This window comes from Triturus cristatus, chromosome 12, assembly GCF_964204655.1.
Source record: "Triturus cristatus chromosome 12, aTriCri1.1, whole genome shotgun sequence".
Taxonomy (NCBI): domain Eukaryota; kingdom Metazoa; phylum Chordata; class Amphibia; order Caudata; family Salamandridae; genus Triturus; species Triturus cristatus.
Window position 1 is genome coordinate 289,058,877 of NC_140595.1, and position 16,622 is coordinate 289,075,498.

The following is a 16,622-nucleotide window of genomic DNA, read 5'->3' on the forward strand; positions in this document are numbered from 1 at the left end:
GGAAGGTTATCCCAGGCCTTTGCTTCAGCTGAAGAAAAAGCCTAAGGTTCCAGTCACGGTTTTAGTGAGTTTCAGTAACCATTGATTGGTAGATCGTGAAGTATGCTGCGGCCTATAAATAGTTAATTTGCCATCATAAAATTAGGTAAGGCTCGATAGATTAAACAGGATACGCTCTCTATATGGGCGACTTAGGCAAAGTGTGGGGAGATATAATTCCTTTTCCTGCTACCAGTAATGGCAATATTGCTGGCGGCTTAAGACAGGGGCCCATGATTTCATACTATACAGCTGGACTCCATGTAATGTGATTTTTCCGAGTGAGCAGGAGCTCAGATGGCAACAGATTAAGCTTCAAGAAGTTGTATGACAACCACCAGCTGATGGTGGCCAAGTCATCTGTAAGGCTAACACCTGTGAGGAAACACGTTGTTCAAGTGTTTTGTCAAAATATGGTGGTAACAAGTTTGGATGAAATTTGTTAGGATCACTTATGGAGAAAGAAGGTATTTGTATTAAATGCATACTCCAGTGCCAGGCGAAAGCCGCCCTACGACAATATTGAAACCAACCTGCTCATTCTTCCCCTCTCTCTTTTTTTTCCACCCATCCATTTGCTGGGTTTTTCCTTCTCTCCTTTCTCTTATTTCCCTTTGTCTCCGTTCTCTCTCTATCCTCTCTCTCTATACTTTTGCTTTTTTCTCTTACCCTTTCCTCATTCTCTCTCTTTGTCCCTCTCCATGTCCCCCCTCTATCTGTTTATGCACCCACTATGTCTTCTGCAATAAACCCCAGGGAGCTGGAGAGAGTGATAGAAGAGCTAGTAGTGACTGTGAGCCATCACCGACTGTCTCCATGGCTCCCGCCCCTCAGGATAATGCCAAATGAGATAAGTGGCCAGTCCGGCCCTAGCCTGATCATGGTTGTTTACCAAATTGGTGGGGCTTCAATTTGTCAAGAGGGGTTGTATGATAGAAAATCACATTCAGAAGTATCATATGAGATCAATATTGTGTCCTAAATATCACTTCCAAAAATGTCAGCCCATCGGATGTAGATTTGCTATTCTTGACTCCAATTGGGCGACATTTTTGTAAACAATAGTTATGATGCATCTATGGCAGATGATGTTCTGCCTTTGATACTCTGGTACCACATCGTAACCAAGGGCTGTTAAGTAGTGGTAATAGAAAAGTCAACAGGGTGATGGTCAATACTTTCATTATTTTAGCTGGGCAAACATCATCAGTAAAAAATGACAGGGGGTGTCTAAGCAACAATTCATTTTAATTCCTGTGAGATCATTTGCTTAAACTGTAGCAACCTCTGAGGACTGGCGGGTTCTATGCTCTCAGGTGGTGGCATCACAGGAGCTGCTATAGATCCTTGGGTGATCCAAGCCATTACCTTATCATTGTTTTAAAAAACTGAAATTTCATTGCAGCTTGCATAGGTGTTGTGAAGGGGGAATAGAGGTGTGCAGTGTGGTAGGTGGCTTTAAATCCCCATATTACTCTAAAAAGTCTCTGATCAGGTTTGAGACCTGAGAATGTTGAAAGGGTAATAGATTTTTTTAACAGACGTCTCTTGTTTCGAAATCGCAAACGTAGTTTTATATTGTGCTTTACGCTTAGTAAAATATTTCTACCTTCATTTCCGTTACAGCTGATGAGCTCCAAATTTGAATTTGGCAAACTCTGCAGAGAACCAAGAGTTGCACCAGGGTTGGTCACTGAAAAGACAATTGTGTAATTTGCTTGCTGCAAGAGCTTTTAGCAGGTTAATTAGGCAATCGTTAAAGGCTAGAAGTATTGTATTTCACCACCTTTCTTGGACTGTTCAGATCTGTGTCAATCACAGTGTGCCATCTGTCTTAAAGACAATTTCAATACATGATGAAAAATCATAGCATGTTTGATCCACCCATTAGAGAACTCTTTTTCTGACTCTCTTGATCTGGCTTGGATGTCAACAACCTGGCCTTGCTTGGCTGCAGAGGTTAGAAGAGGCTTATTTCGTATAGTACATTGTTGCAATCTCTACCATTTTCTCACTCATTTTACTCTCTACCACAGGCGGCGTGCCAGGGAATTGGAGTTTGGAGGGCTGTAGAACTGTGCACCAGCCGAACCTCACAGTGTGCCTGTGCAACCACATGACCTACTTTGCTGTGCTGCTGGTATGAAGAATTTGATTTTATTGTTTTGTAGCATTCATACAGCACTTTCTACCCCTATCTAGTGGTAGTCAAGTGCTTGCCCACATGGGTAGCAAGCTCCACCATGAGGTGTGTGCGGTTGGAAGAGCGATGTGTTATGTTTCGAGCCTATGTTGGAAGTGATTTGGTTTTGTGGGTGAGTGACCTGAGAGGTGTTCTTATCTTGTCTCGAGTTGCAGAGCTTAACAGTGTGGCGGGACGAAATGTGACAGATATTAGTGCGCACACACAGTATACATTGACTTGACTTTAAATAAATCAATGTATATAAACCATGCATAGTCCATTGGTAAAAATAAAACAGCCAATGGAGCACTGTTAAGCAAACAGGACGTATGTTATCTAGTATTTGGGGGGGTTGGGGGGGGCAGGGAATGCACGGAAACTAAAAGATATAGGCAGCTACATCCTACCATCCTAGACTCAGGAGCGGCCCATGCAGGCAGGAGTGGTGAGGCGGTGGGGCCCGGGTTATGCACGATTTGCCAGATGACCACGAGTGGAAATTTAAAAAATGATTAATTTTCCCTCGTCGTCGTCTATCGAAATCTCCCCCTCCCACCTGGCCCTACCGCTCTTACCTGCAAGGGCCGCGGCTGGCCAGAGGGCAGTACTTGTATTAGACACTGCAACATAATACTCCACAAAGTAAAGCCAATCAGCCATGGGTTCTATTACCAATGTCAATGGATTATAAGCACACACCATATGACTAGGTGAAGCTACAGCATATGAGAATAGCCTTTCTGCTTCAGTGACCCACATGTCAGTTCAATTATGTCTCACTACTAAAAAGCTCTTCTGGGGCATGAATGAGAAAATATCCATTCAGTTTAACCGAGGAGGCGCAGAGTCCAGCTTCTGCTGGAGAGGTAGATCTGCTGAAAATCCTGGCTGCCACAGACTCTCTCTGGAGGTACTGACAGGGTGATACCTCAACAGAGAAGGAGACGGGAAGGGAGATGGAAGACACAGGAGCGCTTGTTGTTGCTGGTCAATATTGACAAAACCCTAGGTGGACTATCATCTGCTTGTGGATTTCCCATGCACGCACTTTCAGATGTTACGTGGATAGAAGGCTAAATGAGTACAAGAAGAGGTAGAGGTCAGCAGGCAGTTAGGAGTGTTGTATAGTAAAGATACTGGGACTTGAACCCCATCAGTCACCACAAGATTACTGGAATCCTGGGCGGACAATGCGGCCATCAGAGCAGACGTCAATCTGGATACCAAAGTTGCTCCCAACAAATCCCAGACCTTGGAGACCAAGGAATAGATGCAGTTAGGTATGCTCCTGAATACAAGTAGACCAACAAGTGGACACAACACAAATAAGGGAACTGGCGATAGGTAAAATATAAAGGTGAGGGGTGCAGAATCGGGTGAAAGAAGTGCATGACACAGAAAGCCAATACACTAGGAATTGTTGCCAGGCAGGGAGCACTGAGTGTAGCGATATTGTATATGCTCTGCCACCTGTGGCCCAGAAGTGTACTGCAACTGAAAGCTCCACCCCCACAGTAGTCAATGGTCAAATGTTCTGATCCTCCATTGTACAGTCTTCTCAGTTTCCATTCTCTTCCCTGTCGGAGTTTGGTGATTCAGAAACTAATTCAAGAGCCTGCATATTTAACATTTAATCCCTTGTTTCTACTAAGAGGTTTTTTGATGCAGGCATTAGTAGCCAGGACAGGTACCCTTGTCTTTTCAAGATAAGGGCTGAATGGATCGGCTTCTCTGAAAGCAGGCTGAAGCCAGCAGAGTCTGTTGATTGAGTCTGCTGGGCTTTGCATGGCACATCTGCACATCTGCCCTGGAAAAGGGGAGCCATGGTCCCCCTTGTTCCTCCGTGAACTCTGGCCGTAGGGCCCCGTGGAAACTTTTTGGGGAAAGATCAACCAAAACCCAAGTGCTTCAAAGATGGTTGTAATGTCTTCGGCTAGCCTCCCGGCTGGTAGAACTCCATTCTTGCTCGCCCTCGGCATTGCAAAGATATTTATTGGCATTTTAAGGCTTAGGGCCATGCTGAGCCCTGCCATCTAGCAGCTTCACACTCCACACCAGCAGCACTCCTTTGAAGGGGTAAAGCATGTTCTATTTTTAATTTCACTCTATTTGGGCCCTTGACTGTGCAGCCAGGGAAGATGTACCAATCTTCTCTGAGCAGAGAAACAAGGCACCACGTAAAATAGTTACCTTTGATAGGACCTAAATAGAGTTGCAACCTTTTCCCGAAAACATATACCAGCCATTTGTTCACATTTTAAGACTGTGCAAATCGCTGGACATGATACTTAAATAGAACTTTATATGAATTATTTGTATTCTTTTTTAACATGGCTATTCCGCCTTGGTTTACTTTAATTATCAGTCAGAGATCAATAAAGGAGCTCTAAAACACATTTTAAAGTTCTTTCTTCTTTATTTGTTGTCTCAATGATGTACTAATAAGAGGGAAAAAATAGCGGCTTTAGGTCATTTTCCTCATTGTTGTACCGTCCAGGGCTTTAAAATACTGTTAATGCCAGTAAGAAAAGATGGACAGGTGCGACCCTAGGCCTGAATTGTGTTCCATTTTTAAAATTGCTTCATCCCATTCTACTTTGTTTCATTTATACCCACGACTGTACAGCAACCTGATTTTTATTTTCCATGTAAGCCATTTTTTATTAACATTTTAGAAATATCAACAAAAAGACATGTATTCCACATGGACATTGAAAATAATTATCCATGCTTCCTCCTCCTCATCTCAAAATCCTTAACGCGTATTCGAGCGTTAAATGAACAAATTGATACCTAATGGTCTGCTCACTTTCCCCCGTATCAATTTTTGCTGGCTACCTTCCAATCCTTCGACATCCTGTAAGTCAATCAAATAACAGCAGTGCTCTCAATGTAGATGGTGAGAATCAGAGATTCTCTATCCAGGACACGTAAGAAATCATTGGGGACCATCTCTTAGCAAGTGTTTTGTCTGTGTGTGTTGGGACATGAGTTATTTTCTTATTCGCTAGAAATTCCCACATTTTATTAAAACCATTGTACTATATCCTGGGGTATCCTCTGAAGCAGTGCTGTGGGTTTCTTAGCAGCCCCTAACGGTTGCCAAAGTAGCATTCTATCTGCAGAGCCCATGGAATCCAACATTGGTACCCCAAGTCTCAACAGAATGGTCCCTTGGGCTTTATGACTATGATATCCCAATACCCCTTCTGTTGTGGCTCAAGCGCTCTTAACAGAATGCCTTTAGATTTGGGTAAGTCCACCATATATGCATCAACAATCCTTTTACACTCTCACATCTCCAGCATGTGTCTGATATAGAGGTATAGGTACAGTGGAGCTTCTCCCTGGCCGAGTACCACTGGTGCACGATCTTGTAGGCAGAATCACTACAGGAGACACTCATTAACGTTTTGGGCATATTACGCCACCAGCATCTCATTCCTCATGTGTGATATCTCTACCGAAAGATTTTGGCCCATCTGTCTTTATAGCCCATGTACTGTCATTCATTCCTCTGTAATTGCAATAACCTAACCTCATGCCACCTAGGGCACCTAGGATCATAGTGATTTTCTCTATTGTCATCAGTTCTCTTGTGGTTGCCTCTTTTTCCAAAGAGTGTAGTGCCCAGTGTCTAAGCTGCAAGTACTGTAGCTTATCTGAATCGACTACTTTAAACTCTGTCTTACACTCCTGAAATGATTTATCCCGCTTTTATTTAAATACATCTGAGAAGGTCCTACTCCCTCCTTGTCCTCAGAGCCTGAAACAGTCCAGTGGGCATTGAAGTTTAGTGGTGTATTTGATGATGGAAAATATATCAATCCACCCCATTAGCTTACCTGTCCCAGCCCTCCAGTATTGGCTTGACTGGAGTTGCCAGATATCAATTTTGGTGGTGTTGTAAATTCCCTAGCCTCACCAGGTCCCACACCAGGTCGCAACAAGGTCAGTTGGGCTGTGTCTGCTCATAGGGCGTTTAGCTGCCCTCTGAGTACTCGGGTGGAGCAAGGCCCACCTGAGTTCCCCTTTGCTCGCCTCTTCTCTAACAAAGATGTTTTAAAACATGTGCAAAGTGGGCTATTTTTTACTATCCCACTCCTTTCTGACTACCTCTTATTTTCTACCTCAAAATGTCTCTCATCGCTCTTCACCCTTCGCTATTTAACCTCGCCCTCTGTACCTCACTCACTCTGCCAACCTCACCTCTCTATTGCTACCTCTCTATCTACCTCACAACTCACTTTCTATCTCACTGTTTATCTCTGCGTCTGTATGAACCACATTGTTTTGCTCACCTGACCTCTGCTTCTCTTCATCATCTCTTTTGTCTCTACAGCTCATCTCCATTATTATCCCTACCTTCTCTCTCTAACTTTCTTGCTGCCTATCTACTCTCTTTACCTGGGCTGTCTTTCTATACATCTTCTAATATTGACCATCTTCCTCTTCACTGCTGTGGCTTGGCATCTGTCTGTACTTCACTCACAACCTCGCCTCGCTATCTGTCCACCTCTATCTCGTTACCACTATCTGTCTCTACCTCTGTCTGCCTCACCTCTCCCTGAACCACATCTTTCAGCCTTCCTCAACCCTCTCTATATCCCCTCTACATTTCCTTTTTGCTACCTCTACGTCCCTTGACCTCACTAAAATCTTACAGTTCTCTCTACCTAATTTCCTCAACCAACCTATTTTCTTTCTACCTGTCATTATCTTTTTGGTTAACTCACATTTTTATCTTTACCTTTCACCACTCCCTGGCTCATCTATTCTTGTATTTCGCCTCTATCTCTACCTCTACATTTCAACATTCGGAAAGTAGAAAGAAACATTTTTGGAAAAATAATCAAGTGATTTATTTTCCCCGTTGACTCGTATTGAAATTGAGGCAATTTCAAACAGGAGAAAACTGAATTGAAGCCAATTTTGGCTTTAAAAAATTGGGAGTTTCCCATCTGATTTGGGTCTGTTGGCATGTGTCCTATAGACTATACTCTTTTCCTTGCTGTCCTTCTGTCTCCTGTCTCTCCCATTTATTTTTATGAGATTCATAGTTTACCCTCTAGCCAAAGAAGTGTCCACTTTGAAAGACAGGAGGAGGGTCAAGGGATATAATTAAGGACAAATGACCAGATTTCACCAAATGAAATGTTGAAAATCCCCTGAGCCTTGCTTTGATTCTCACTGCCAGTTGTGAAGGAAAATATGCTTGTGATTACAGATACAAGGTAATTAAAGCTACTATTCCAATCCTGTGAGCATATGTTCTGTTTTAGTATTATACTTTAGTCCACCAAATATCCACCAGATTACCCTTAACATGTCTTTCCTAAAACGGAAGGAGAAGGGTTATTTTGACAATGAATTCCATGTAAAATCTTGTTGCAAGACAAAACAAAATTAGATCCAAATGCATAAATAAATGGGTTTAACTCTGCTAATTCAAGTTTGTTTTTGGAAGTATTATACTGGTGGACAGCAGGTAGCTTGCGCTTTCAGCTGTTTTTTGTCAGACCACTTTAGTAAAAATGTAGCGCATAATTCAGTATCATTTATCATGACTATGGCTTGAATTACTTTAAAATGCATGATAAAGATGTTCTGATCAGAAGATACCAAAATATATCTTGCCTTGGCCCCAGAAATCCTTAAGATGGCACTGCTGTCTAAGTCCTTAAGCTCCATTTTTGCTTTTCGATATATTTCCTTTCGCTTCTGTTTCTGCTTGATATAGCTGTCACCATCCTCTTATTGCGGCCTTGAATGCATCCCAATAAGTGGATGGAAAACTCTCACTGTCAACGTTCATTCTGAAGAATCCTGTTACCTTCTGCTTGATTTCAGACTTATGACTGCAGTCTCCAGATAGGTTTGCACGTTTCTTTCACGGGACTCCCAGGCCTAGCCCTCTGTGCATCTTACACTCAGTCTCCCCATGGGCATAGTCAAAAATAGATATATTAGAAATGTCAGCTTTGTGAAGCAGGCCAGCATTCCCTGTATCAGAAAAAACACAATCAATATGGGAGTGTGTTCTGTGTGCATGAGAGCAGACAGAATTATTTCTATACCCAGATCTTTTCAGAGTGCAAATTACGTCAAACTGCTTCTAGCACATGGTCTTCAAACCTCTTCCATATACCCTTTGGCACTGTACCTGCCCTGTTTCAATCCATTTGCTAGTCATGTGCCAGGTTAAATCCCCTCCCAGAATCACCTCCTGCTGAGAGTCACCTTCTATGTTGTCAACTGCATTCTTTTGGAAAGGGTCCTGGGCCAAGTTTGGTGCATATACGTTTATCTGTGTGATGGGCTTATGACAGATATTTAGTTGGACCTCGATGGTATTGGCACACTTGATCTTTTTGAACTACGGAACTAGCCCCTCTAATATGTTATTTGTAGAGTATTATGAGAGCTGCTGTCCTGTTAAATGTCTGCTTTGTGTTGCATATTAAATTGTTCTCTGTGTAACAGATACATTTTCTGTAGAAACAGGATCACCAGTTTGCACAGTCTAATATAGCTCCATAACTTCTGCTTTTCACTTGAGGAGTTTTAGTCCTTCACGTTACGCAATATTAACTTGTATGATAGAGGTGTAGTGTCAGTAGCTACTCACACATTTGAAAACTTCCATAGCCACTAATCTATTTGGCTCTTTGGGTTGCTCCAAAATGCCCCATTGTGAAACTATTCATGGCCAACATGGTCCACATGAAAACTTCAATTGAATTTACAACACAACCCATTTAAGGTAGAAAGTGGTATACTGTCCTCTCCCCATGCCCATAGCATGGAAATATAGTTATCTCCCTGCTTGAGGTCGACTATAGAAGACCTCAAGTCATCCATAGCTGTTTAACACTGGGTTGGCCTTTCACGTGTGCCTTCATTTTTGTCTGTCTGCTCCCTACTGAGCCTTCCCCACAAGTTCCATGGGATCCCTGTCCCATTACGCTTATCATGGCTCCTGTTGGGGGCTTAGTGTGATTTGGGGACTGCAGTTGTATGCCTGTTGGCATGGCCCAAGTGTACCACCATGTTGCTCTTGTTATTCCCCACCTACACATTCCCATGTAGGCTGTCCCACATTATAATGCTGGCAAATGTCCCTTCAAGCTTAGAAGATTGCTGGGTTTTTGAACAAGGGGAATCAGGGCATACACCTGTACAAACCAAGCTTCTACAACCCAAGCCATCATGTTTCACCCCAAACCGTTCTCATTGGTGAGGCATGAACTCCCAGGAGCCGTGAATGCCACTTTGATCTTTGGAACTGAAAGGAAGGAAAATTATCCAAGTCACGAAGGGACACTGGTGGACCTAATTATGTGATGTTGGGTGTGTAACTGAAGGGTGGCACTGTGGAGGTGAGACAGATTACATATGCAGGATAGAGGGAGCAGATCATGGGCATAAACACTACCCTATGGAACTTATGGAAACACAGTTGGTACATGTTGTCCACCCTATTTGTTGTATGGAGGTGGAGATAAGTTTAGGAAAGATAATCAAGGTTTTTAGTGGTTTTGAAAGTTCACCAGGTTATTGTGAATTAAAGATAAAGCGTTGTCTGCTCTAATTACATGGACATTAAGTTAGTGAAGAGGCAAAGGCAGTGGAGGGGGCGATTTTATGTTGGGTGATTTGGTTGCGAGAAGTGGCAGGAGTTATAGAAGACGTTTTGCTTCAGATGTAAGTTTATTAAATTTGAGGAAATGCAATGGACACGTTTTGAGATTTTTGTATGCAATGCTAAAGTAGTCTGGGAGAGACACGGGGTGAATGCAAAGAAGAAAAATAAAGTGTGATACAGCAAATGAGAGGGTAGGTGTGAGTAGAAATGAATGACCAGTGTGGGCACACAGGCTGAGCATTGTGAGGGAAACAACAAGGAGGATGCTTCAGCTCAGGATGATTCTGATGAAGGATAGGCAGGTTCGGGTAGACTTGAACGGGTATTGGGCCGACTAAGGGACAGCTGGTGGTGGGAGGGGCTATAACATAGATGTGCAGAGGTTCTGGTTGGAGTTTAAGCTATTTAGAAGGGATAGGGTCTGACTGTGGCAATAGAGATCTGAGGAGTAGGTTGGTTGGTACCCATCATAGCCAGACAAACTGGAAACCCTTGAAAGTGTGGTTCAATAATGATGGGTAAGGGCAGAAAGGCTAAAAGATGGCAGCATGAAAGAGAAATAAAAGATTTAAATCTGGGTTTAACTAAAATATATAACGTCACTTTCAGCAAATTTTTCCGGCGTCTTTGGATGTCCAGGTCCTGGCATCCCTCACGTACATTACCTACGTCGGCTGTGGGATCTCGGCAGCAGCCTCAGTGTTCACAATCCTGATGTACATATACTACAGGTAAGAATGTCCCCCCATTTATAAGTCTTGCTGTTTTAATACTGCCAGGACCATGGAACACTAACTGCGAGCACAGCAATCTCACTGTCCACCCTCCATGAGCACTGTATAAGAGCTTGACCCGCTAGTTTTTTTTCAGATATTTTTGTCACCATGGTTTACCTCTTAAGTAATAAGCCCCTCATTGATGGTAAGTTGGTAACTTAGCTCATGAAACAAAATTACCTTTTGCCATCCTCTCCATTTTGCCAAAGATTTTGAAAAAAGCGGTGGTTGTCTAATTCAACACTGTTTTTGGAGTGTTCCATCAGTGTAAAGCCTTGGCAGTTGGAGATGCACAAATTATGGGAGATCCCTTATTGTTCTGTCCTGAGATTGGCTCTAGTGTCATGGCTGCTTGCAGACAGGACGTTTCACTTGTTTTCAGACTTCCTTATTTACAGACCCCAAGATGTGAAATTCAACATTTTCATTCTCTATATACAACACTATTTTTGGGTACTCAAATAATTGGCTGTATCTCTATTAATTTTTGTTTATATGGACCCTGTCACTTATTGTAGGGGTCAATTTAAAGTTTAAACCTTGTGCGGTTGGCACACAGCTTCTTCTATAAATGTTTTATTTATTTATTATTACTTCAGCATAGTGTTGCTCTACCCAAGATGGATTTTTGTGCGCTTTACGTAGTAAATATTATTAAAATACATAGATAGTCTCGCTTCCCTGCACCCCTTCAAGGCAACCTCATTCAAAATTAAACATGGATGGTGGAAAGAAAATTGCATTTGAATGTTGGTTAAACAGAGTTCATTCAGTTTGAATGTAAAGGCAGACTGTCTAGAAAATAAATCCATTCTCTACACTTCACTTATGGTTTAATTCTTTGATGAGGGTAAAAAGTAAAGAACTTAGGACAGGAACCTTCTGCAATACCTGTAGTAGTTGCAATAAATTCAAGGCTTGACTACTGTAATTCCCTCTATTCAGGGCTTTAGAAATGATCAATAAATTACCATTCACCTGGAATGCAGGTGTACACCTTCTATGGGGCTTATGGCATAGGGATCTTGGACCGAAAGGCAAAAGACATTGACTCGCCATGAAAATACACTGCAATTTACTGTGCCATAGCAAGTTCACAAGTGTCTGTTTCATTATTTTTATCCATGAAAATTGTCGAAGACAAACATGTTCATCAGAAGGGTCTTCGGTCTTTCCTGTCTTTCTTTCATCTAAATGTTGACTTGTTCCAAAGGGGCAGCTGCACTTCCAGCTCTCATGTGGGCAAAAGCTGGAGCATACAGACTGGCAAAGTCCTGTCTTCCTTCTCCCTAGAGTGTTTCCAGGCACAAATGAAAATTGCCACTTTTCGTTTGATTGGCGGAAGGACTGGTCCATGCACCCAGTAATCCCTTTTTAGCTTGCTGGATGTTATGTACATGTAGGCGTTAAGTCATTGCCTGTACCTATGCACAGATAGCCTCCCTGCTACCACCTTCCTGTACCAGTTTACCAGTGATATCCCTTTTCACGCCTTCTTCTACCTGTACCCAGGTAACCTGCCCACCCACATCTCTCTTTCCCTCGCTCCTCACAGCATCCTCTACCTCCACGTAGATACCCATGTGTCGCTGTACACTGATAACATTACTGTTTATACCCTCCTGTAACTGTGCACAGGTAGCCTCACTACCCACACTCTTCTCTAACTGTGCAGCAGTATCTTCAATGCCCACACCCTCCTGTGATGGGCTCTAGAGGAATTCTGTCTCAGGCACCTAGCACCTCCCAACTCACATCCGACTCTAACAGTATGTGCTAACCATATTGCTCACACTCTTCTGTGCCTACACACAAATAATGTCACTGTGTACATGCTAGAATGCCTGGGCTCATATAACATCACTGCTCACAGCCTTCAGGACCTGAGAACAGGTTTCCCTTCTTCAGAATCTCTTCAGGTGAGCCATTGGTAACCATGATGCTCACCCCTCATGTGCCTATTTATTGATAACATAATTATTCACATGCTTGTATCTATCCACATGAAATCTTTCTTCTCACGCCTGCACACACAGTTTCACTCCTCACACTCTTCTGAGCACAGAAATCATCATTTGCGCCACCCTCCTGTCATTATTTAGAATTGAAATCACTGCTAATACCCTCCTGTGAACTAGAAACACTACTCCAACCTTCTTTACCTGGGAGTGAGTAGTTTCGCTGCCAAGATCCACCTGTTTTGTTGAACAGATAACCTCACTGCATAGATGCCACTGTAATGTGGACAAAGTACCACCCAGGCACACTGATTGATCACACCCTCTTGTATGGGCTTACAGGAAACTTCATTACTCACACTGAATTAAACCTGCACATAGATGGCATCACCATACATGCCTCTTGCATCTGTGAACTTTACTATTCACGCCGTTTTTTAGTTGTGTACATGAAACCTTTGCTGGGCATTCCCTTCTGTAAATTACACAAGTCACAATACTGCATTAGGAAGAAATACTAGCACATGCAAATGCTGAATGTTCATTCAACCATTTTATCTACTCTAATGGAGAAGGTTTGGTGGTCCGACGCCAAGAGTGACAGGCAGGATTCCCTGGAGTATGTCATGCAGGAACAACAGCGCTATCTAAATGTGAAGGAACTGAATTTCCTTAGAAATCAGCGGCCAAGGTACACCATCCGGAATTCCTGTGAATCTCAAATAAGCACCCTTGGCTCTCTGGGCAGACGTGGAAGAACAGTCCAAGGCTTAACTTGGGTGGGGTCATGCGGGGGTGAGTCTAGAGCTGTGCAACACTAACATCAAGGTAATTAGAAAGTATTACTGCCCATCCAAGGGTTGTTTGGTCACAATGCTTTAAACAGATATGTAGTTACAAAATATACAGGATTTAGTCACAGGATACACTATACGTTACACAACAATATAGTAAGCACAATACCAAGATTGCACAGTGAGGTTACAATGAGCCAGTATCCTCACTTTGTGAATGGACTCTCAATTTGAATTACGGAATACAACCAGCTAGAAGACAAAACAGTGCATAAAGAAGGGATCCTGGCCAAACACTCCTCATTGTGCTTTGGTTCTAAAGTTTGTTGTCCTTGAACCCAGTACAACCTGAATACAGAGAAGGGACAACACAATGCAATAACGATACAATATCCAGTGTTTTTGAACTGCTACCGTTAGTGAATGGATACTGTTTTCTAAAATGGAAGACTATAAATCCGTTCTGCCAAACAGAATACATTGTATAGCTTTAAGTTACCTAAGAATGTTTGCAAACCGAGGTGTTCGCAAACATCAGATATCAATGTAACGAAACGAGAAACACCACGGCAACACAGTGTAATGATTATCTGCAAGGCTAGGGGTCAGTGCCTTGCAATTTGCACTCAAATGTTGAAGTACAGTAGAGGTACACTGACCACAAGGGTGGCAACGAGCACACTACCCAGCTGCCTCAGAACCACATAAAGGTGCACCACAAAGTTACCTGGATCTAGGCTGCTGGCTAGCCAATTGGGAGCCGGACCAAAGCACATGATTGGTCAAATGGAGTAATAACATAATGGATAGGAAAAATAATAAAAGGTAGTGCATGAAGGAGATCTTCTCACTAGGCGGAGTCACTACTATTTCAACCAAACTTGCTGGGCTGTTCGTGAGGGCACACCAGCTTGTTAAAAGATCTCAGTGGATGTTCACAAACCACTGTGTCCTACAAGGTCGAATTCACAGCATCCTGTCTCATTCCCCTAGTGATGGGTACAGTGGGTTCAGATCTCCTGCTGGCTGTGTATAGGTGAAGGGATCCTTGGGGATGTCATGGGGCTTTCATACTGAGCTAGGCTGACGGCAGCACCAGAGAATGCAAGCAGAGTTGTATCATGGCCCTGGCGTAGTCCCAGCAAGGACGGAGCGGGCAGCAGCCAGGTTGCACATCCAGGACAGAGAGCATCAATCCCCTTATTGCAGGTGCAAAGTCAAAATATATTCAGAGTGCTCTGGTGAGGTCTAGGGCACCTCCAGGGTACATGCTCATAGGTGTGGGGTTGACTGAAGTTCAATGCCCAATCATAACAGATGCATCTTTGCAATTCATAGAGGCCTGTCAGTCAGGCTGGAGCAAGTTCTCCTTCCACAGGGTGAAGCTCGGGACAGCACTTAGGCAGGACCTCTGGGTTTACCTTCGAGGCACTTCACTGGTGGGAAGGTAATGTGGATTCACTCCCAACTACCATAAACAAAAGAAGAGCAGAAAGAAGTGATGATGGTGAAGTCAATTGTAGTCCTTTTATCCGCTGTCTTGCAAATGCCATTTATTTATTAGAATAAATGCTTGCGAACATAAAAGGGTGACCTTAACTTAGGTATAGGAGTAATGTTAACACTCCCTAATTACAATTCATACACACTGTTTGCGAAGGTTGAAATCAGTCTTGGCTCCCTACCAATGTTAGCAAACATTATCCTTAATAAATATGCAAGAAGGGGCCCTCATGACCCTGAGCCTCTGGACATAAGGGAGCAACTAGCATCCCAAAACCTCAAAATCCATAAATCAGTTGCACCAGTCAGTGCTCAGTCAAGGGGAAAATCGGGGCTACCTCCTTAGGAAAAAGGTTGGGAGACCAATGGGGTTCTTTCCTTTCAGGTTTCATCCAAAGGGTACCTCTCAGGCACTAAAAATGCAGTTTGGATGGCCTAAGTAGTTTGGCAGGCCCGCCAAACTGTCACCTAAACAAAAGTACAGGTGTTCCCCACAGTGCTTGATTTATATAGCAGCGTTTCTGCTGAAGCCATTAGCTGGCGCTATCGAAGGTCGGGGTGACGAGTACCAAAGATGTGTAGTCTTGATTTCACCTCATGTCTCTTTAATACTACCTGACCCTCCCTGCCTCTCCATCTCACTCTTCGAGGTTCTTTTTCATCTCTGCTTTCTACCTTTGTCACTGTTTGTTTTTTCTTTCCTCCTTCTGTGTTTTTCTCTCTCTTGCTCTGGATCAAAGTCTGTTGCAGAAACATAAGTGCCCAGCCCCAAAAATGAGTGGTAGTCGGCTCTACCTGCAAGCACTAGCCCAAATTAAGCATTGGCACACCGATCTACAAAAGACAAATTGTCATGGGCATCAGCTGCACAGGATTGTCTGGGGCTTTCGTCCTTACAAAGAGAAACAAGTACTTCACACTGCTGGGCTCCTGCAAGCCAGGCCACGTGAAGGTGCCAACTCCGCTCTGGATCTCAAAATTTGGATTGAAACTTGAATTTGAAGGAACAAAATGGTATCTGGCGGATTAACATTTGACATTCCACACGGTTTGCATCAACTTATTTTGGCAGCACCTCCACCTCAACATTATATGCATCAAATCTGTGGGCAGGTAGGGGATCCTACAGATTATAAATACTTAAACAGATAACTATACTTTTAAATCCTCCCGATACCATTTTATTACTTCAGATTTAAGTTTAAATCCAATTTTGCACACCCAGAGCGGCGGTGGCTCCTTCTCATTCTCAGGCAGTGTAATGCCTACACTGGAAATCACACAGTAGTACTGAGAGAGAATCAAGAAATTCCAGAGGGGCAGATAGAAGCTGTAAGTGCATGATTATACATGTCAGTGCATTGATTCCAGAACCAGCACTAAAATGTGTGAGTCTTAGCTGTGATATGTGGTACTAGGGCTTGGGATGACAGACAGAGAAGGATGCAGATGGGCAGAGAGGAGCATGGGCAGAGAAGTGTGCAGGCCAAAGAAGATTACCATGGGCAGGCAAGAGGAATGCTTAGCATGGCTAGATAGACGTGGTAGCAAACATGCGGTCACAGCCTGCCCTAGATGAGCTTGCCCAGATGAATGGTCAACCAAAGAGAGATGTATGTGGACAGGCCAGCAGCAGGTCACATGCTAATTATTTAATCTTGGCACAGTGCCTCACAATTATTAAACCCCACCTCATTAATACAATCACCATCACTATCTCCT

At 43.2% G+C, this 16,622-nt stretch overlaps 1 protein-coding gene across 1 annotated transcript in view; it reads left to right on the top strand.

The window, feature by feature from the left end:
• Positions 1–16,622, top strand: part of ADGRG5 (adhesion G protein-coupled receptor G5) — a 769,418-nt gene that overhangs the window by 694,841 nt on the left and 57,955 nt on the right. The window contains exons 8-9 of the mRNA XM_085637711.1: positions 2,076–2,179; positions 10,479–10,600. Of these exons, the coding sequence (XP_085493837.1) occupies positions 2,076–2,179; positions 10,479–10,600 (226 nt within the window). The remainder of the gene's footprint in view (positions 1–2,075; positions 2,180–10,478; positions 10,601–16,622) is intronic.